The following is a 22,630-nucleotide window of genomic DNA, read 5'->3' on the forward strand; positions in this document are numbered from 1 at the left end:
CTTATGGCTAGTTCTTGGATGGCATGAAGGAGATATTTGAGGGGAGTATACGTCCTATGGATTGTTGTTGATTATGTTGCCATGCCCTAGGATTTACTTGTTTTAGATCTAGCACTTGAACTATGTTTGGATTAGATCTAAAACTTGCTCTCTCTTGCCTAGGCATGTACTTATTTCGGTGTTACTAGTGTTCCTCATGTAAAGTAGGGTTGGGGTGGAGTTCTTAGTGTTCATATACAGCCCATGCCCTCATAACGATTTTTATCTGTCAGATCTGAAAGTCAAACCCCAGCGGTACTACCGCCAGGGGTAGCGGTACTACCGCTAGGACCCCCGCGGTACTACCGCCAGGGGTAGTGGTACTACCGCTATGACCCCCGCGGTACTACCGCCAGGGGTAGCGGTACCACCGCTATGACCCCCAGCGGTACAACCGCCAGGGGTGGCGGTTGTACCGCCAGGAGCATTCACTGTGTGTTTTTTTTGTGTTTTGTGCTTAGCAATGAGTGTTTATTTTTTCTGCGTTTTCAAGATTCATTGCCTTGACTCTTCTTGTCGCCTCTTTTCGCTCGGTGTTCTGTGTCACAGGTAGTTCTCGCCGTTCGAACCCCCCACGGGACACGCAGTCAAAACAGTATCGCAACCAAGAGGCGCCCGAGGGGTCTGCCACCTCAGGTCTGCAACCCAAGAAGCAGTCCTTCAAGAAGGTCGCACACAAGGATAAGAGGGTCAATGTCCGAACAATGTCCCCCAAGGACTTTCTGCAGTTTCGCACTCAGAACCACTATCTCAACGAGAGCGTTGTGATCAAGGATGTTGACCATGTCTGGGCAAGGGACCAGTGCAGGATCTACCGTGATGTTGTCGCGCATTTCAAGAAAAACTTTGTCTCTGTTCAGTGGATTGACCTAGCACATCTTCAGCGGAACATCGACTATTTTGGTGATGCCCTCTCTCTGATTGACAAACTGGGCATCAAGGACATCATCACTTACAAGACAGATTTTGATCCCAGTGTTGTTGCTCAGTTCTATGTCACGGTCCACTTCTCTCCTGATGCAGAGCGCTCTATGGTGTGGATGACTGGGACAAAGAAGATGACCGGTACCTGGCGTGAGTTCATGCAATTCCTCAACATTGACTTCCAGGGTGCTGACACTCCTCTTGGGCTGCGTCCTCATGCTGCAGCCCCCGCCAATAGGCCCCCTGCAAAGGACAGATTGCAGAAACTCTATGTGAGGAAGGGTGTGCTTCCCAAGCACCTGGACATCATGCATCGGATCCTTCGCAACACCCTCTTCCCTCGCATTGGTAACTTCGACGAGGTTCATGGCTCCTTGGCTGAGATGCTGCTGCTTTGTGAGGAGGCTATGTCTCAGGAGTCTGCTCAGCTGGATATTTCTGATGTGATGTTCACGGAGCTCTGGAACTGCATCATCATGTGTAAGGTTCCCATCTACGGGCCTTATCTGTTCGCATATATTCGCCATAAGTGGCAAGAGGCTTTTCCGGAGGAGGTGCTCTACGCTCAGTCTGACTACATTGTGCACGACCCGATCAAGCTTCGCGTCAAGGACAAATGGGCCAACCCATCTACTTCCTCTCAGCACATGGATACTGACACAGAGACTGCTGCTGACAGAGGAACCGCCTCTCAGTCCCGCTCTTCTGCCATGCCATCTTGGGCCATCAAACTGCAGGACAAGATGAAGACTCTATTCTGTATGCAGGCTAAGGGTCAGTACCAGACTCACGTGGCTCAGAAGGAGAGCCGCCAGAGGCATAAGCGTGTTCTCAGGACTCTTGATGTGGACATCTCCAGCGGATCAGAGGACGACATCACCCCAGAGGCTACTTGGATGCAGGCTCAAGGATACCAGTGGTCTGGCGATGAGGCGGAAGAGGAGGAGCAGGCCGATCAGGAGGGGACCGATGAGTCTGTCGATGCTGAGGATGAGGAGTAGCTACCTGTGGCATTAGGTGTGCCCCTTTTTGGTGTCTTGTGCCAAAGGGGGAGAGAGTCTAGGAGCTGAATTTGCTTTCATATTCGAACTTTGCGTTGCTTTGCTTTATTTCGTGTGGTTTGCTTCGAACTTGGTTTGCTTCTAGTTTGCTATCATTTGTGAGACATGAACTTATGTGAGATTTATTTCCATCATATGTTGTGAGTCATATGCCCCGTATTGTCATATATCTCTATCTTTTTGTTCTCATATTATTCTCTGTGCAAATCCGGTATTGTCATCAATCCACCAAAAAGGGTGAGATTGTTGGGGCATAGTTTATGCCTAAGTAATTTTGGTGATTGATGACAGTACCGTACAGGACTAACCGTGTGTGTTAAGGTTTCAAATAACACACTCAACGGCACAAGACGACACGTCTCCTCATTCATGGAACGGAAGCACGGCGCTCTCTACGATTCTCTTTATTTGAGTCATAGGAAAGCCGTACTATTAAGAGGGGATCCGTAGTGGAAAGGTTTGGGTGGAATCTATCTTTACACGCGCACACTTCACATTCTCCCTTTCCTTCATCTTTGGAGCGGCCCCCGCCACTTTGTTTCTCGCATCCTTGCAAAATGGTCCCCACCGGTAGTACCGCTGGCTCTAGCGGTAGTACCGCTGGATTGCTAGCGGTAGTACCGCTGCAGCCAGCGGTCGTACTGCTAGCTGGCGGTAGTACCGCCCCTGGCCAGCGGTAGTACCGCTCTAAGAGCTTTGTTCCACCTGCCTAGCGGTAGTTCGTGGACGGACCTTTTTGCGAAGACTTTCTTCGCGGTAGTGCTTTTGCACTACCAGGGGGCGAGCGGTAGTACCGCTGGTGTCAGCGGTAGTACCGCTGGAGTCCCAGCGGTAGTATCGCCAGGCGGCGGTAGTACCGCCCCTGTTCAACGGTAGTACCGCTGGAGTGCCAGCGGTAGTACCGCTACAGCCAGCGGTAGTACCGCTGGAGCTCGGGCAGAGAGTGGGAAAACGGTCTGATTTTCCCCCCACTATATAAAGGGTTCTTCTAGCTGAGGAACCCTATCTCTTACCTCTCTAAGCTCCATTGTTGCGCCCAAGCTCAAAAGTGCCCGATCTCTCTCCCTAGCCAATCAAACTTGTTGATTCTTTAGGGATTGGTTGAGAAGGCCTAGATCCACACTTCCACCAAGAGAAAAGTTGATTCCCCCACCAATCCCTTGCGGATCTTGTTACTCTTGGGTGTTTGAGCATCCCAGACGGTTGAGGTCACCTCGAAGCCATATTCCATTGTGGTGAAGCTTCGTGGTTTAGTTGGGAGCCTCCAAGCTTTGTGTGGAGTTGCCCCAACCTTGTTTGTAAAGGTTCGGTCGCCGCCTTCAAGGGCACCTATAGTGGAATCACGGTACCTTACATCGTGCGAGGGCGTGAGGAGAATACGGTGGCCTTAGTGGCTTTTTGGGGAGCATTGTGCCTCCACACCGCTCCAACGGAGACGTACTTCCTGTCAAAGGGAAGGAACTTCGGTAACACATCCTCGTCTCCATCGGTTCCACTTGTGGTTGTCTCTATCCTTGACTTTGTATTTGCTTATGCTTGTGACTATATCTTACTTTCCTTAATAGCTCTCGTTGTTAGCTTCTATAGGGTTCACCTCATTGTCGTATTAATTGTGAACCCGTATGGTGTTTACCTTAACTTGCTAAGATTAATTAAAAAGTGGTCGTTGTCTATTCACCCCCCCTCTAGCCAACCTTATCGATCCTTTCATCGGATTTGGTTCCAATCTATCGGTCGGGGGCCTTCTGCCGAGGAGAAACGCATGGTACTAAAACTAAAGGAAGTGTTATACCAAGAGGATATATGGTCTAGGTAGAAATCACGAGTACCATAGCTTCGGGAAGGAGACTGCAACAATTTCTATTTCCAAGCACAAGCACGATATCGTAGACGAATGAAGAAAATACAAGGGCTTCAGAGAGCAGATGGGTCGACTTGTGCAGATGAAAATGAGGATAAGTATGAGGTGCAAAAAAATTATGAACACCTCTATGAGTTGGAAGGTCACGAGAGCGTAGACGAATGAAGAAAATACAGGGGCTTCAGAGAGCAGATGGGTCGACTTGTGCAGATGAAAATGAGGATAAGTATGAGGTGCAAAAAATTTATGAACACCTCAATAAGTCGGAAGGTTATGTTGATGCGAGTGTTCTACTAGACCATGTCCCTGTCAAAGTTACACCAGACATGAACACTGAGCTAATCAAACCTTATACTATAGAGGAGGTCAACGATACACTCTTCCATAAGGCGCCATCTAAGGCTCCGGGTATTGATGGATACACTGTTGGTTTTTATCAGCACCACTGGGACCTGTTGGGCAATGATGTAACGAGTGTAGTGCTAGGTTTTCTCAATGGAGGGGAATTACCTACGGGTTTGAACGACACTTCCATCACTGTAATTCCGAAGGTTAAACACCCCCAGTCCATAGCTCAGTACCGCCCTATTGCACTTTGCCATGTTCTCTACAAGATTGTAGCTAAAGTTATCACTTATTGTATGAGACCTTTTGTGGATGAGATCATCAGTGAAGAACAGAGTGCGTTTATCCCTGGTCGCCTCATAACTGACAATGTTCTCATTGCAGATGAGAGTGTGCTCACTATGAAGAGGCGTAAAAAGGGGGAAATTATTCTTGCGCGGTTAAGTTGGATATGATGAAGGCTTATCATCACGTTGAGTGGGACTATCTTGAGGCAATTCTATCATAACTCGGATTTAGTTTGGTCTTTGTGAGGCAGATTTTCAAATGTCTTTCCTTAGTTTAGTTTTTGGTCTGGGTGAATGGCGAGCTGCTTCCCTTCTTCACTCATTCTAGGGGTTTTCGGCAAGGCGATCCGGTATCACCTTATTTATTTCTGCTTTGTGCGGAATGTTTTTCCTTGTTAATGAAGTTTTACAATGGAGGAACAATTGATAGAGGTTTGAGGGTCACTTAGAGAGCACCATGGGTTACCCATCTATCATTTGTTGATGATAGTTTGATATTCATTAATGCACAAAACCACAGTGCTCTTAGACTAAATGAAATCTTTGCGGATTTATGGGGATGCTTCACGTCAGCATGTTAATCGCGATAAAACTTCCATTTATTTTATTACCAACTTCCCTGATTCTGTGAAGCAAGATATGAAAGCAATTCTAAACATTTAGATTGATGCATTCAATGAGAGATATCTTGGACTACCTACAGCCGTGGGACAGATTACGAGCGGTACTTTCTTGTATATTGGTAATAGAGCTCGTGCAAAAATTCAAGGCTCGTCGGAGAAACTTTTGAAATTTTTTATTCAAGTAATGCCGACATATCCGATGAGTACCTTCGTGTTTTCAAAGAAAGTTTGCAAGAGTCTAACTTCTCCTATGGAAAAATATTTCTGGAGCAGTTCTCTTGATAAAAAATCCATGCATTGGGTGTCTTGGAAGGAATTATCTACACCAAAATGCAATGGAGGTATGGGTTTCTGAGAACCGCACCAGTTTAACCTTGCAATGTTGGGGAAACATGGATGGCGTCTTCTGACAAATCAGAACTCCCTATGTGCAAGAGTGTTGAAAGGGCGCTACTTCCCGAATACAGATTTCATGCATGCATCAGTCCCTAAGTCGGCGTCCACTTGGAATGCGATTATTGCGGGAAGGGAGGCTCTTAGGCTTGGCCCGATCTCATGAGTGGGGAATGGTAGTACGATCTCAGTGTGGATGGACAAATGGATACCAGGGACTATTTCCACGACTCTACAAGTGAAGCCACCGATTACAAGTATTGAATAAGTATTTGATATGATTGATTTTGATACTTGGACCTGGAGTCAGGATGCTATTAGGGACAAATTCATCCCCTCTGATGACGCTACCATTATGAATATACCTATTAGGCAGGGAGGAGGGGGATTTCCGTGCTTGGGTGTTTGAAAGATCATGTAACTATACTGTCAAGATGGCGTACCATGCTCTAGTGACTCACGAAAAGCGATTAGCTCTACAGGAAGGGACGGCTAGTGAGACCTCACAGAACGATCAACAGTTATGGAAGGCCTTATGGAAATTAAATGTCATTCTGAAAGTAAGAGTATTTTGGTGGAGAATTCTTCGGGGCATCCTTCGAGCTGAAAGTACTCTGAAGCATCGCCACATTGCAGTTTCTGAATGCTGCAAAATATGCTCAAACATGGACGAGGCTTTGATGTGTCCTCTCATACACTGCCCACATGCCCGAGGCTTCTCGGAGGAGGCGTGCGTGTGGTTTGATTTGAGGCTAGCCAATCTACACCTGAATTCATGGGCAAGGGATATCACATGTGATCCTCGGTTCATTAATGATGACTGTGCAAAGATCATGACCATAATGTGGTTAATATGGCATTCTTGGATCTGTGTTAAACATGGGGAGGAAGCTCGGGATCCGATGGCAACTATGCGTGCTACAAGGGAGGCGATAACACTGCTAAATCTACCACATGAGGCTGCCTCTACCCAGCCATGTTTTGGTTGGCGTCCGCCACACATGGGTGTTGTAAATATCAACACAAACGTCGCGCTCAACACAGCTGATGGACAGGGTGGCGAAGGTGGCATCGCCCGTTCGCCGATCGCACTGCTGGGAGCCTGATGAAACCGTATGTAGGGGTCTCGGACCCCTTGATCATTGAAGCTTTTTCGTTGCAGGATGGAGTCCATTTCGCTGCACTTCGAGGCTTCTCCCATGTGATAATGGAAGTGGATTGCCTAGAGTTGGTTAAACTCTGGAACTCTCGCTACAATTCTCGCTCAATTGTGGCCCCTATCCTTCTAGAAATAGGAGAGCTTAGTAATCTTTTCATATCTTTTGTTTTTTTAACATGTAAACAGGTCAATGAACATTTCGACACATCTTTATGCAAAACAAGCCTGCACCTTGAATGTGACCGACAACTGCTTGATGTAACTCCTACCTTCCTAGTGACCAGTCTCTTAGAGCAACTCTAGCAGACCCCGCAAAAGAGGCAAACCCGTAAAATTCCGGTGAGTATGCGGGTTCGGCCCATTTTTCCGGCCAGAACAGAGCACGCATACTCGCCCGGCCCGTAAATTTTTTTGTCGCGGCCCGCGAAACGCACACCCCAACCACTATATCTACGGTTCCACGACGCGTTTGCGGGTCGAAACCCTATCCCCGCCGCCGCTGAGCCCCCACGATTCCCCACCCCTTCTCCACATTTCTCGCCACCGGCGACCACCTCCCCCGCCTCCAGCAGCAATGTGGAGCTCCGGACGCAGCTCCGGCGGCGGAAGCGACCCGGAGCGCGAGCGGCGCGTCCGTTCGGACGCCGCGAGGAAGTGCGGGGCCCGGAGGTGGACCAACCGCGACATGTCGCCGCCGGCGAGCTTCCTCGTCCAGGAGACGGAGGAGTACGACCGTCGGCATGGCTCGTCCTATGCCGGTAGCTCCTCCTCTTCCGGCACGCGCCCTCTCCCTCTGAAGAGGCAGTGCTCGGAGGAGCCAGAGGAAGTCGTCGCCGTCAAGGAGGAGCCCGAGGAGCTCGGCCACCGTGGAGTCGTTGGGCCGGAGGACTTCGTCGCCGATGTGGACGCGGTTGCGGCCGCCATTACCGAGCGTAGCTTGCACGAGGAGGCGGAGCGCCGGCGCCACGACGAGGAGATCGAAGACCTCCAGTGGCGGCAGGCGGTCGAGGCCAACCTCGCCGCCAAGGCGAAGGACGACGAGTGGCGGCGCATCCGCGAGGAGCAGAAGGTGATGTACATCGATCTCTGCAGCTCCGGCGAGGAGGACTGAGCTCGTACTGATGTAGTATGTAGTATGTAATATATGTAGTATGTAGGATGAACTTCCCGCGAAACTATATTTTCAAATTATGCAGTTTTATCTACGGTTTATGTTCGACCGCGCTCATTTTCGACCCGTAAACGAGATCTTCGTGAAACTGCAAACGTGTTTTGCGGGTCGAGATATTGTAGGGTTTGCTAGAGTTGCTCTTAGCAGATTGTCCTGGGAATGCCTTTATCTGAATAAAGCTCACTAAGTTGCCCGAAAAAATATATACATTTGGTGTAATGTAAATACTGAACTTGGAGGGACTGGTATGCATTTGCAAAAACAGAGCGCGATTTGTTCCTAGACCCAATCTCCCCTAATAACAAAGCGCGGAGCGCTTCTGCCGTACGTCGTGGCATTTTTGCAAAAAAGCCGTTATGGTTTTCAGAATTCAACCCGCAGTCCATATAATAAGTCAATCGAAACGGTATGCACGAGATAAAAGAAAAAAAACTACCTCCCGATCCCATCTCGACCTCCAGGCTCGAGTGCGCCACCACCTCCTGCCGACCACCACCCCCACCCTCGATGTCGCGCGCCTCCATGGATGTCGCAACCGTTGGCGGCTCCCCACCGGCCCCTGGAAGCGGACGCGCACGGGCTAGCAACCGCCGCTGCCGCCAGCAGCAGCAGGCGCGGCCGGAGATCCCTTCATGGGGCCGATGCCAGCCGAGGACAAGGTGAGCCGCCGGGTCGCGAGAGCTACGCCTCCCCATCTCCATCCACCAATTCGGCCTGCTTTGATTCCGATTTCTTGGTGCATGTGCGCGTCCTCAGTTTCTCACGGTGCCTCAGCTACACGCGCGCTCTGCCCACGCTTCCATGGTCGCCGCTCCCAGCCGCCGTCGCCGCCGCCACGACTTCTGCGCCCATCGCAGAAACGAGCGGCTCCCGGTCTCCGCTCCGGCGGGGTCTCTCACAATCGCCGCTACCGATTTGTTGATCTTGCCGGCTTCGTGTGTCTATGTGCCCACAGTACCAGGCCAGGAGTTCATTTCTATTTCTTTACTACATTTGTGTCATTAGAGAGTGATTGAATTCTGATAAAAATTACAGGTTTGCATGTGCGTCTTGAATTGACCGTGGCATGTGATGCGAGTGGTTTTCTCTTTTTACTACTCCCTCCGTTCCTAAATATAAGACCTTTTAGAAATTCTACTATGGACTACATACGGAGCAAAATGAATGAATCTATACTCTAAAATATGTCTATATACATCCGTATGTAGTCCATAGTGTAATCTCTGAAAGGTCTTATATTTAGGAACGGAGGGAGTAAATTATAAAGTTATGATTGCAATTATGGTTCTTATTCAGTATGATACCTACCTCTCTCAGTGATACATACATATATTGCCAGGTGTTTTCTTTGTCGTGGTGAAGCTTGGGGTCATTTTCTGCAAAATTGGGCATTTTGCTAGCTACGCTCATAAAGCATCCAACAGATGGTGAGTGCCTTGGCAGGGGTGATGACCTCTGTCATCGACAAGCTCACCGCCCTGCTCGGGGAGGAGTACGCAAAGCTGAAAGGTGTGCACAGGGAGGTGGAGTTCATGAAAGATGAGCTGAGCAGCATGAATGCGCTCCTTCATAGGCTGGCAGAGGTGGACCGTGATCTTGATGCGTAGATGAAGGAATGGAGGGACCAAGTTCGGGAGATGTCTTACGACATTGAGGATTGCATAGACGACTTTATGAAAAGCATTGGGCAAACTGACAGTGCTTAGACAGCAGGGCTTGTGCAAAGTGTGGTCCAGTAGCTCAAGTGTGGTCCTCATGGGGCCGATGCCAGCCGAGGATAAGGTGAGCCGTCGGGTCGCGAGAGCTACACCTCCCCATCTCCATCCACCAATTCGGCCTGCTTTGATTCCGATTTCTTGCTGCATGTGCTTGTTGTCGCAAATAGATCAGGGGTAGCAGCAGGGCATCATCTGCAACCGCACCGATTCGACTACCCCCAGATGTATTACCAACATCACGGTGGAGGCCGCATACGCGTGCCACTGTTCACGCACGGCAACCGTGGCCAGAAGCACTTCTACCTGCTGCCACCCATTCAGGCGGGTGCGCCGGCGCATCACAGGTACGAGGTACTCATGAAGGTTAGCCGCCTTGCTGCCGAGTACCTGGTAGCCAAAGGCGTGCTCCCTCCGGCATCGCTGCAGGGGCGGTGGTGTTGGGTGGGGCTAGATGTCGCCTAAGCCTTTGTTGCCGATAGCATGTTGATGACAAGTAAGGTAACCAATGGAGGAGCTATGGGCCATGGTTGGGCAGGCAAGCTAGAGCAGAGCACATGATTTTTTTTGCACGACCTATTTCTCTCCCAGGCACACTGATTTGAATCATGGTGGATTGTGGTGGAAAAGCTAGCCGAGAGCATGTTTGAAGAAGAGCCGCAACTCTTGCACGGGTGGTGGAAAAGCTGGTCGAGAGCGAGTTTGAGTAGCAGCTGCAATTCTAGCACTCTGAATTCCCTGAGCTCCCCTCTGGCCTAAGCCATCGTTCTACTTTCGTAAAATCAATTTTAATAGAAACTGGTTGTTTGTGTAAACACAAGGTGTAGGTTGTATTGTAGCAAAGAATTTTTTTTTTAAAATTAATATGATGTGTGACTATGTCGGTAGAATAGATAATCATTTTAATTGGAGTGCAAATATAAGTGAGCTTGTATGCAGTCATTATTAAATGTGTAATATTAACACGGATATTTCTTAAGTGTACTATGTCACCGGTTTGATTTGATTTGGATTAATATATTATTTATATATTCATTGAGATATTATGTTCGTGAGGGATTGATTTGAATGCATATAAGTTTATGATGCCGTTGCGACGCACGGCCTGGTGCTAGTGCACCAAAAAGTTCAAAACCCCTTTTCTCCCTTAAGAAAAGTAAAATTCAAAACCTTTTCCCTTCCTCCCGAACCGTCGCGTCCACCGCCGCCTCCCCATTTCCCACACCGCCATCGCCACCGCCGGGGCCTCCTCCGCCGACGACGCAGCGGACGAGAGAGAAGGGGACCGATGGTCTCCGCGGCGGCGGAGGAGGGCGAGGACCCGCGCTGGAGGAGGAGCAACACGGACTGCGTCTTCTTCCTCGTCTCCCGCGTCAGCTGTACCAAGGTGCCGTACCACTCAAAACCCTAGCGCAAATCCGTCGATTCGTTTGGTCTCTGTGTCTCCTTGCCGGTGAATGGCAGCTGGATGCCTCCTCGGTTGGTTGATTTACTGATCGGAGCTCGTGTGCCGTTTTGGTTGCAGGGGTCCAAATGCGAGTACCGCCACTGCGAGGGCGCGCGGTTCAACCCCAGGAACTGCTGGTACTGGTTCCACGGCAGCTGCGTCAACCCAAGCTGCACCTTTCGCCACCCTGTGTGTGATCCGTACATCCGTAACCTCTGAGCTCAATACCTTCGAATTGATATGCGTGTGCGCTTCTGTAATGAGTAATCGCAAAAAGGAGTGCGTCTACTTCAATGCTTGATTGCTTGCATGCCTAGGACGCTTGCTTTGGTGGTTAGTGATGGGTCTCATTATTACGCTTGTGCCAGGGTAGCTTCTGTTGCGGTGTAATTTGCGAAGAAGGGTTGCATGCCTAATACAGTATGTCATTATCACAGTGGACCTCTGTTTGCTTAGAAAAATATTCACAAACACCCTTGAGCTTATTCTAGGTATACATTAGCCCCAATTCTTCTATTCCACCTTGCGCACATAGCCTGCCTACTGTTAGTCAGCGACAATTCGGTGTAGAATTTCGTAGAATTTCTTGTTTGTATGCATTGTGAGTTTGTGACAACAAACTATTCCATGTGTAGTTTTCTGCTTTGCTGCATGTCTGCGTGCCATTTAGGGGTGGAAATTTATAACCATGAAATCTGGTATGAAAAGAAGGCTTCACTTGACCTGGCGGTTAATTTATTTGAGTTTGTCTATGCTCATCTACCAATTCTACAAATAGAATATGAAATTAATTTATTTGAGTTTGTCTATGCTCATCTACCAATTCTACAAATAGAATATGAGATTCCATAGAATATCAAGTTGTGGTATTTCGATGTATTGCCCTGATAATGTGTTGTTGGTGCTTCTTGTCTGACGAGCTTCTCCTGTTGCAGCCAATGGAAAATTTCAACAGAACGAAGTCCTTGACAGTCCCACCCTCATCAGATGGTTCTGTTTCTGTCAAGACAGCCAATCCTTGTTATTTCTACTATAGCTCTGGCTGCAAAAAAGGTGACAATTGCCCCTTCCTACATGAGCCAATCCCTAACACTGAATCAGCGATTTCTTCTGAGGCAACTACTTTCAATCCTGCTGTCAATGAAAATTTCTCTGGAGATGAGATGGTTGAGGCATCGGAGGAGGCTCACGTAAGTCCTTGTCAGGACACCTTGTACCACATAAAGAAATGCCACCCAAAAGAAGTTCCTGAGTCAATATATCTCGAATTTGATGGTCCTATTTCTGTCACACCTGAAACTTCAATTGACATGGGTGAATACATAAAATGTTTCACCCACTCAGATCAGAGCTCAGAATATTCAACAATGGAGGATGCAGAGCAAGATGGAAGTCGTGATTCCTCCCCTGGATTTGATGTGCTCGTTGATGATGGGCTCTCTAACAAGAATGATCTTGAGAAACAATTGGCACAGAAAAGAGATGCTCAGGTGCTTCATGCTAAATATGATATTGGAGATCCAGCCTGTTATGATAGGGATTATTATGATTCATGGTACTATGGGCAAGCATTTTGTAGCTTTGATGATCAACATGCTTATCTTAGTCATCCTGAAGGAGTTCAAGACCCTGATGTTGAGACCACTTTGGGACACATACTACACAATACAAGAGACCTTGCAAGGCCAAGTTTTGATGAGTTTGACAGAATGTTTTTCAATTCCAGCTTCATCAGCTCAGCGGCAGATGATGTGTTTCCTCATCAGCATAATGAGACAAGACACACTTCAAAGAGAAGACCTGAGAAGAGAAAAGGTGCCAAGAGCAGGAAGGGTCGCACTAAGAAGCGTCGGGGTCTTGAACCCGTCTGTGGTTTCCAAGGCATTGAATCAAGATCCACTCATTACAGGCAAGAGTCCTTGATGGAGGAGTGTCCTGAGTCTGTTGTCCGTGCTACCTTCAGGGGACAGAAGAAGAAACGTAGAGGAAAACAGCACAATGTAATTTCTGCTAGATTTTCTGAACACCCTACCACAGATTTTACTGGGCCGAAGACCCTAGCTCAGATAAAAGAAGATAATTGTATATCCAAGTCACGCCTTAGCCACTCTGCTGCTCGCATGCCTCATGGGGGGACTTTCTCAAATGATTTTGAAGGGCCCAAATCTCTGACAGAGCTTATGAAGGCTAAGGGTGGTATTTCAATTAGTCAGCGCACCTTACTGTAGTAATTGCATATAAACTGCAATATTGTCTGTTTTCTGCTCAGCTTGGTCAGAATGATGTTTATGGCAGCTGCATTAACAACTTGGGAGCACTGTCAAAGAGAATGGAACATGAAATGTCACTTCTGCAGCAAACTATTTAACATTCTGGTTAATTTTAGGAGGAATGAATCAACATTCAAGAACAACTAGCTGCTATAGTTGGTAAATGATGTTAACTAGTAGCTTACCACTTGTTGCTACGTTCGTAACTGTAAGTTAGGGCTCGCTGGAGATTCTGTTATGTCTTTTAGACCATCAGCTAACATTGTGACAGGGTCATCTACTATTTTTCTGTATATCCGTGCAATTTATATCCCTTTCAGCTGCTTTACAATCAAGGATTAATAGCGCATTAAGACAAGAAGACAGTGGTGGTGATATTTGCTGTTGATTCTGCATTTAATGTTAAGCCACTTTAGGCAATATTCTGTTAGCTCGTGAATACATCACAACAAACACGACAGTGTTTCAGCTAATAGTACTTGTGTAGACAGGCAGGGGGTCCCGTTCTATCAATACACGACTTGGTGTAAATGCATTGTACATGCATACCTTATATCATCCCTTCGTCTTGAGCCTTCTCCAGTTGTCACCATCATGTGACTCATCCTGATTTTCTTATGGTTACCCTTCCTTGATATGCATGTATATTATTAGGTTTGGTCAATACACACTTTCCTCCCCACTGCAGACCTTATTGTGCACCATAGGACTTCTTAGGTATGAACACCGAAACAAACACCCACGAACACAGATAGAGAAGGACGGAAATAATGCGAAAGGAAGATGGCGGAGCTACAGAGATCTTCCCAAACATTTAGGTGGTCTGGTTCATCTGGTCTGATCTGGCAGGAGAGGCTTATGCCTGAAGACCAGAACCAGAGGAATCAAGGGGCAGCTGGGGAGGTAGAGGTCAACAGCTTAGAACTCAAGGAGCTAAGGCATTTCCGTAGCATCGGGTCATGGGGAGCTGTGGAGCGTAGGTGCAGTGACGGTGCCAAGCGCGGTGGCATGCCCAGCGACATCAACCAGGCCTTTCATTCTCGGCATGTTCCGCCTGCTCTTGATCCTCGTTCACCCAAGTTTGCTCGTTGCATGTTCTGTGGAATTTTTAGGAAGGAAGGTCCCTCACAATCTTCCGAACCCAGAAGGTACTAGGGTGGTGTATATACTTTTGAGTGTTTGGGAATAGGTTTGAAGTTCAGGTGTATCACAATAAGGGTATGTTTGTTTTGTGTGAGGTTGTTTGAATAGGTTTGCACGTTTTATTGTGTGCCATTGCTACCTTTCCTTTTCTTCTCAGCATTATCTTGGAAGTGAGAAAAAATAACATCCCTTGTACAGTTTGTGCATATGATGCTTTTCTTCATTATACTATGTGTGTTACTCCCTCTGTCCCAAAATAAGTCTTGCAGATTTAGTACTAAATTAGTAAAAAGTTTGTACCAGGTCAACGACACTTATTTTGGGATAGAGGGAGTACATTGCAAGGTTTAAAACTTATAACTGATTGCTTATTGCTGATCATTGTCTCTGTTCAACACTGATCAGCCAGTAAATTCATCTACTGAAGCTACAACCTGAGTTCACTTCTACATGTAACAAGTTCTCTTTTATCTGTAAGGCTAGTATTTTGTACTTTGTATATGCTGTACTTTCCTAGTTGTCTAAGTGAATTTACTGTTCCAATTTATTTATTTCTTCAAATATGGGTGCCTGGTTGAGAAACACTTTCTTAAAACTATATATAGGCAAAATTAGAAGAAAAATCTGTTAGATATAGCCATATAGGATATCACATCATGGATTTCTTTTAGCTTGGATCCACAGCTGATTTCAGTTACCATCTGAATGATTTTGTTTGCATGCATGACTAAGTCGAAGTCTACCTTTACAACGGTGCATCTACTTCTTGTTGTACTTTTGGCTTATCGCCTCCAACTGCTTTTATTTTTTTGAGGGGATACAATGCTATCATGTGATGTAGGCTACTGTATCTCTGGACCATCCCGCCCACTTTACTCATAATTAGTGTCAAAAACGCTCTTATATTATGGGCTCTAGTGTAAAAAACGCTCTTATATTATGGGACGGAGGGAGTAGTTCTTAATGCTTAGTTCAGATCTTCATCAAATCCTGACTTTCGGTCATTCTTTCAACTTGTGAGCTCATGCACACTGGAAACTTTCCGTTGCTTGTACTTGGTAATGTTCAACTAAAATGTTTGCTTGAATGTTGTTTATGATCTTCCGCTGTTCCTGCTTCTTACTATCCTTTTTTTTTAAAGATCCAGCAACTGGCTGGCTTATATTAAACAAAGCAGGTAGAAAGGCTGGCTACAACAAGGTGGGATTGATCCTAAGGATCAAGGAAAAAAAGAAGAAGAGTAAAAAAGGGAACAACATCCCAGAAAGACCTACGAACTTCTCCCGGTGATTCCCCGAATGGGTGCTTGAGGCAGGCCGCTCCCGCCTGCCTCCAGAACTCTATGGCAGGCAGCTCCGACTCTGAAGGAAAGATTTAAAGAAGAACTATGTCAGGATGACGCCGTAGAAGACCACCGAACGTAACAGCTGCTGCCTCTCATCGTTGCCACAGGGGCCCCGCCGCCGCAGCTCCGACTTCACCGCAACAAACAAAACCGAGGTAATCTCACGGACACGTCGGAGAAGAGCCGACTACCGCAACCACCGCAACGCCTCCGACTTCACTCGCCCCATCATCGTTGCCACAACAGCCTCGACGCCACAAGAACGCTTTCCATCACCTAACCTTCCAACACACCCCTTGGTCCCTCTGACCGGATTAACCTCCAAAATCGATGCCGTCAAGAGGGGAGCGACGTCAAATGCCGCCAATGACCGACCCTCGGGTCTGGAGTTTCCTCCGGAGTTGTCCCTCGCAAAGGAAGAGAGAGCGTCCCGCCGACGCCTTCAGGAAGGTCACGGCGTCCACGGACGCCGCCGTCACAGGCTCCATCCATGGCCAGAAAATGGGTTTTCACCCAGCCCTCGAAATCCTCTGGTCGACAGCCAATCCGTCAGCCCACCTTCGGACCTCCTCTACGCCGCACCTCCACGCATCAGCCACCCAGGCAGCTAAAATCTTGCATCCCCATCGCCGCAGCACGATGGGATGCTCTCTCTTGGCCCGCAACCAACACCACCGCGCCACCCAGCAGGAACGACGCCCGAGCTCCGGGGCCGCCCCGGCGTCCAGCCTCAGCCCCCCTGCAATACCGCATCCGCACAGCCTCCAGCAGCCGCCGCCGCACAGATCTGGCGCCGACACAGCAGCCCCCTCACGCCCCGCCACCAGCTGTGCCGCCGAAGCCCGACCGGAGCACCGGATCCCAAAGCCCCAGGCACCGGAACCCTGACCTGGGAGGGAGAGGGGTCGGTCGGGGGCCTTCACTTGCCTATCCCTGAGAGGGGTCATTCGCCACCGCGCAGATTTGGCGCCGCCACAACAGCCCCCTCACACCCAGCCACCAGCTGTGCCGCCGAAGCCCGACCGGAGCACCGGATCCCCAAGCCCCAGGCACCCCCGCGCCGCGACGCCTGGCGCCCGCGCCGTCCCAGGGCGGAGGGGTCGCTCCGCGCCGCCCCCGACCACCATGAGAACGCGAAGGCCCCGCCGCCGCCGGCTCCGGTCGGGCTTTGCCCGACCAAGCCCCGGGGCGGCGGCAGGGGAGACAGGCGAGGGAGGGGAGGGGGCTGGGCGGCGGATCTGGGATCTCCCCGGTCGCCGCGCGGGGCGACCTGGGAGGGAGAGAAAAACAATCTGCTTCCCCTAAGCGAGAGCTTTTGATTGCTACACTGGGAGGTCCCAGAGAAAAATGACAAAAAAGGCTTCTTACTATCCTGGAAAAGGAGATCTTCCTCAGTGATATTCTTATGTAGAAAGTGGGATTGGAATCAACCATCCTTGTTCGAATCCCACCTTCCACTTAAGAATGTATTGCAGAGGCTCCTTCCACTGTTAGTCTGTTCTTACCCGGTTGTATTTATGGCGAATTGTTCATGAATCTGGCTTGAAAAATTGTATGAATTTTCATTGATATAGTTAGGCCCTGTTGTCGTATACAGTCGTGCAAATCAGGGAAACCTGTTTGTTGATGAGTGTGCACGCAACTCACATTTCTACGAGTTAAAGTTTGTAGCACTTTTTCATATGCAGAGCACATAGATTTGGCTTCAACATGGAACAGACTTGCATTATGTGTACTGATAGCAGAATGTATTAACATTGCTATTAAGTTTGACCAAGTCAACAGAAAAATATATGAACATCTAGAGCACCGAATTAGTCTCATGAGATTCTTTGTGAAATATATTTTTTGTACTGTGTGTATTTGGTGTTGTAGATCTTAGCACATTTTTCTATAGAGTTGGTCAAACTTAGGCAGCTTCAATTTAGGACAAATCTAGAACTTCAGTTATTTTGGAACGAATAGAGGTGATCACAACATCGTCTAAGCATGTCCATCTTAGGAGAGATCATCATATTGGTTGTGAGTTTTTTCTTCTGAAAAATTGTTTTCGCCACTTTGTTCTGTCAACTGACCGATCAAGCGGTAGCAGAACCTTTTTTGTAAGTAAATCATAGGACTTGCACTAATGTCTGCCCATACTTTCTGCCCACCTGTGGGTTGACACTTGACAGAATTCCAAGTATCCGATACGGTACTAAAGTGGATTTAAACATGTGGTGACGTCTTGATTCCCGGTGGTGTGCTAGTTGGTGAGCTATTCACAAGGTGATTGCAAGCATAGGGCGCCCTGCAGTTATTTTCACCATCTTCAGAGGATATCATGACAAAAGTTTCCTGCCTGTCTTCAACCTCCAGCATGACCATTCAAACATGTGCTTGTTATTACACGGTTTAGGGCTGGGCTATGTTTTGGTAGTTGCCACGGTCTCACCACACACTATATGCAAGTGATTCTGATTTGATTTCCAAGTGTTGTTTGCCTGATCTTTTTGAAAGCGCACCAGAAGCAGTGCTTAAGATTTCATCTTCGCTGCTTCCTGAGCGACGATCTTCACACGCCCATTGCGTTTTCGCTTTAATCTCCCTGTAACTGAACATCTCTACCCTTCTATCGGCACTTTTTTTTGGAACCAAGACGCTAGAAGCGTCCGCCTTTAAATTAATAAAACCACCAGACAACATCTACACAAAGTTATAAGCATACATACCCATATGCCAAAATAACCGAGGTAACATGTTTGAATCAACGTCCAGATTAGCAAATGCAAAATAGAAAAATATTATGATCATGGAGCCTATCTACCAACGTGGGCGACGACTCCAGAAGCTTAATTTGTCGAAGCAGCACCTGGGTGAGCGAGGAATTTCTTCTCAAACACTATTTTATATCGAGTCGTCCAGAGTGACCATAAAAGCACCCCAACGCAGCGCCACACAATCCTTGCGTGTGCTCCACTCTAGGCTTGCAGCAATGCAAGCAAGTCCCTGCCAGAGGCGGGGTTCGAGTCCTGACTGATCATTTCTCTAACGTCGCTCCATGCAAACTTGGCAATGGCACATCGAAAGAAAACGTGGTTCGCGTCCTCCTCTAGTCCGCAAACGGCACAAGACCCATCGGTCGGTCCGTTGCTTTTGGCCACGTTATCTAACGTCAGAAGGCGGTTTATAAACATTTGCCACATAAATTTTTAACTTTTAGTGGCAGAGCAACCTTCCATAGTCCCCTAGCTATGTCTAGCGAATTGCCTTCGGTGAGCTTGTTGTAGAGAGATTTGACCAAACAAAATTGAGAGGCAGCCAAGTTCCAGGTGACAGCATCAGGCCCCAAGCTAAGCTGCCTACCGCCAAGCAAGGCCACGAGGTCATCCCAGCTGGCCTCTTCAGCCGGGTTGAGGGAGCGCATAAAGTGAATCGCAAGGGGGAATGATCTCATGGCCTCGCCCACAAGGATGTGTGTATCTGTGGCGAGTTGGAAAATCGCAGTGTTGGACTGCCACAGAGGGGTCTGACCCAACCAACTATCGAGCCAAAACCGAGTGGACATGCCATTGTTAACACTAAAACGAGCCCCCACCAAGAAAGCCGGTCTAACTGCCTGGATCCCATTCCAAAGCGTAGATCCAGCCGACTTGTCCTTTAACAAGTTCCCGTCCGAGAAATATTTAGCCCGGAGAAGATCCGCCCGGAGTCCCAACTCATTTTTGGCAAGACGCCACCACCATTTTGTAAGAAGGGCAACATTCATTAGCTTGGAGTTAGTAATCCCCAGGCCTCTGAATTTTTTTGGCTTGCAAACCGCTGTGGTATTTTCGTTTGATACCGGGTGGTATTTTCGTTTGATACCGGGTGGTATTTTCGTTTGATACCGGTTCCTTCCCAAAAGAACCGGGAGCGAGGGGTGTCAAGCTTCACGTGTACCCCATCCGTGAGAAGAAACAAACCTATTGTAAAAAGTTGGAGGGATGAGAGGCTTGAGTTTGTGAGAATGAGTCTAGCCACACAAGACATAAACCTCCCTCGCCACGGGCTGACCCTATTAGCAACCTTGCCGTATAAAGGTTCCCATTCGGAGATCGCCAACTTCCGATGAGAGATCGGGAGGCCAAGGTATTTAGTTGGGAAGCCGCCAACCTTATAATTGAGTAGGTTGGCCACCCTCGCACTTTCATGATCTCCCATCCCTATGGTGATCACTTCGCTTTTTAGGAAAATGATTTTTAGCCCCGATAAAATCTCAAAGGGAAGGGGCAGTAACTTGATAGTGGCAATACTTTGATCGTCTGGCTCAAACAGGAGCATCGTATCGTCGGCGTATTGCAAGTGGGTCACCCCACCGGGTATGAGGTGGTACGCCAATCCTTTGATGTGCCCCGTAGCTCTTTCCTTGGCAAGCATGTCTGACAAGGAATCCGCAACAAAGTTAAAAATGAGCGGGGAACTTGGATCTTGTCGGAGGCCCTTTTTGTTGCGGAAAAACTTGCCCATTTCGCAATTAATCGTAATTGTCGTATTACCGCAGCTTACTAAGTGCATAATACGGTGGACGGAACCTGCATCAAAATCCTTTTTGAGGAGGACCACCTAAATGGACTCCCAGTTCACGCAGTCATAGGCCTTTTGAAAATCGAGCTTGAGCAGAACACCTTTCCCTTTGGTGCGCTTCAGCTCATGGACGGTTTCAAGGAGCGCAAGAGGCCCTTCGAGAATGCTACGATCCTCAAGGAAGGCAGTCTGGCTTTTACTAATCACTTGTTGCGTGATTGGTGCCAACCAAGTGGAATAGGCTTTTGCCACTACTTTGAACGAAACATTAATGAGCATGATAGGCCTCAACAACCTAATGTTGTCCGCTCTTTTGACTTTAGGGATCAAACTAATAGCTTCGTAGTTAAGCCGGGACAAATTCACTATACCTAGAGCAAAGCCGTTCATGATCGCATAGAACCAGTGCTTAAGGCACGACCAAAACTTTTTAAAAAACTCCACCAGCCAACCATCAGGGCCAGGTGTCGTGTCCGTATTCATATCGGTCAGGGCCTTGTTGATCTCTTTCGGAAGGAAGGTCGGAGCGAGCTCGCCGTTCTCCTCCTGCGAAAGCCGCTCCGTTGGATCCCACAAATCCCCCCACACGCACAGGGGATTTTCATCACACGTCCCCAACAGGCTGACGAAAAACTCATAGATATGGTTAACTATGTCTTTCTTGGTCAGAAGAAGGCCATTGTCAGATTGGAGGCATAAGATGGAACTTTTGCGTTTCCGACCGTTCGCATACGCGTGGAAGTAGTCGGTGTTCGCGTCTCCTTTAGTTATCCATTTGAGCCTGCCCCTACGACGTCAATACACTTCTTCTGCATGCAAGTTCGCTAGAACTTGGTTTTCCAAAGCATAACGGTGAGCCCATTCACCTTCCGAGAATGGCCTCGTGTCGGCCTGAGCATCGAGCGACGCAAGATCGTCAACTATCCTAGTCCGCTCCTTCTTGGATTCACTCCCGTGGTTGGCCCCCCACACACGGAGAAAATCTCATAGGGCACCGACCCCTGTAGTCCAGAACTTCGTCTGAGTGCGTTGACACCCTAGCTGCGAGCAAATCAGCTCCCACCGGCCAACAACCAATTGCGTGAATCCCACTGATTCAAACCATGTCGTTTCGAAACAGAATCTACTACTACGTCATCTAGAGTCCTTCCCCGAGGACAAAATAAGTGGCATGTGGTCGGAGCCAATTCGAGTCTCTGCAAACAAAGATGAGACAAGAAAAAGGGCCTCCCACTCTGGGGTGAAGAAGACCCGATCTAGCATGCTATGCACATATCTCAGTTGCTTGTTGGTCCAGGTGAACCTGGTGCCCGTCCGCGCAGCTTCTCGCAGCGCAGCGGCCACAATGGCATTATTAAACATGGACACCCTAGCCTAGTCTATGTTACCATTGTTTTGTTCGCCCCAAGCGTATCATGTTAAAATCGCCCCAACGATCACCGGGATGTTGCCTGCGCATTTCGCCCCAACCAAACTCGCAAGCTCTGACAGGAAAACTGCTGATTTGGCGTGGTCAGCAGAACCATAAACACACAGAAAATCACCCACGATAGGCCAAAGACTCGATGTCTAATGTTTGCAGCAAGGAAAAAACACCGCTCTCCGAGGCTATTACTTCACACACATCACGATTGCAACCCATCAGAATACCACCCGAATGGTTGGTGAGGGACCCATTGCCAATCTAAACACTGCAAGGGATCGAACGCAAGCAACTCCGTGAAGGTGTGGATACATAGACAACACACTGTCCCTAGTGAGCCTCTAATGGACTAGCTCGTTGATAAAAAATGGTCAAGGTTTCCTGATCACAGACAAGAGTTGTCATTTGATAACGGGATCACATCATTAGGAGAATGATGTGATGGACAAGACCCAAATTATGAACATAGCTGGTGACCGTCTCAGTTTATTGCTACTATTTTCTACATGTCAAGTATATGTTCCTATGACCATGAGATCATGCAACTCCAAAACACCGGAGGAATGCCTTGTGTGTATCAAACGTCACAACGTAACTGATGACTATAAAGGTGCTCTACAGGTATCTCCGAGGGTGTTTGTTGGGTTGGCGTGAATCGAGACTGGGATTTGTCACTCCGTACGACGGAGAGGTATCTCTAGGGCCCACTCGGTAATACAACATCACAATAATCCTTGCAAGCAATGTGACTAAGGAGTTAGTCACAAGATATTGTATTACTAAACGAGTAAAGAGACTTGCCGGTAACGTGATTGAACTAGGTATAGAGATACCGATGATTGAATCTTGGGCAAGTAACATACCGATAGACAAAGGGAA

The 22,630-nt window shown here is 48.1% G+C and overlaps 2 protein-coding genes across 2 annotated transcripts; both read left to right on the forward strand.

Moving 5' to 3' along the window:
• Positions 1-10,691: 10,691 nt before the first annotated feature.
• On the forward strand, positions 10,692-13,588 carry LOC123408061 (zinc finger CCCH domain-containing protein 34-like). The gene is made up of 3 exons (XM_045101270.1): positions 10,692-10,965; positions 11,104-11,214; positions 11,961-13,588. Exons 1-3 carry the CDS (start codon positions 10,867-10,869, stop codon positions 13,251-13,253), a joined length of 1,503 nt encoding a protein of 500 aa, XP_044957205.1. The 5' UTR covers positions 10,692-10,866; the 3' UTR covers positions 13,254-13,588.
• A 375-nt stretch (positions 13,589-13,963) lies between these two features.
• LOC123408071 (MAPK kinase substrate protein At1g80180-like) lies at positions 13,964-14,600 on the forward strand. The gene has a single exon (XM_045101275.1). It carries the CDS (start codon positions 14,079-14,081, stop codon positions 14,448-14,450), a length of 372 nt encoding a protein of 123 aa, XP_044957210.1. The 5' UTR covers positions 13,964-14,078; the 3' UTR covers positions 14,451-14,600.
• The last annotated feature ends 8,030 nt before the right edge of the window (positions 14,601-22,630 follow it).

The sequence above is a fragment of the Hordeum vulgare genome, chromosome 1H (assembly GCF_904849725.1).
Source record: "Hordeum vulgare subsp. vulgare chromosome 1H, MorexV3_pseudomolecules_assembly, whole genome shotgun sequence".
Taxonomy (NCBI): Eukaryota; Viridiplantae; Streptophyta; class Magnoliopsida; order Poales; family Poaceae; genus Hordeum; species Hordeum vulgare.

What these genes read in the sequence shown, in the direction of transcription:
- LOC123408061 (XM_045101270.1), top strand. Translation starts at nt 10,867, where the DNA reads ATGGTCTCCGCGGCGGCGGAGGAGGGCGAGGACCCGCGCTGGAGGAGG. An exon ending in CCCGCGTCAGCTGTACCAAG is followed by an intron (nt 10,966 to 11,103) that starts GTGCCGTACCAC and finishes TTTTGGTTGCAG; the next exon opens with GGGTCCAAATGCGAGTACCG. An exon ending in GCTGCACCTTTCGCCACCCT is followed by an intron (nt 11,215 to 11,960) that starts GTGTGTGATCCG and finishes CTCCTGTTGCAG; the next exon opens with CCAATGGAAAATTTCAACAG.
- LOC123408071 (XM_045101275.1), top strand. Translation starts at nt 14,079, where the DNA reads ATGGCGGAGCTACAGAGATCTTCCCAAACATTTAGGTGGTCTGGTTCA.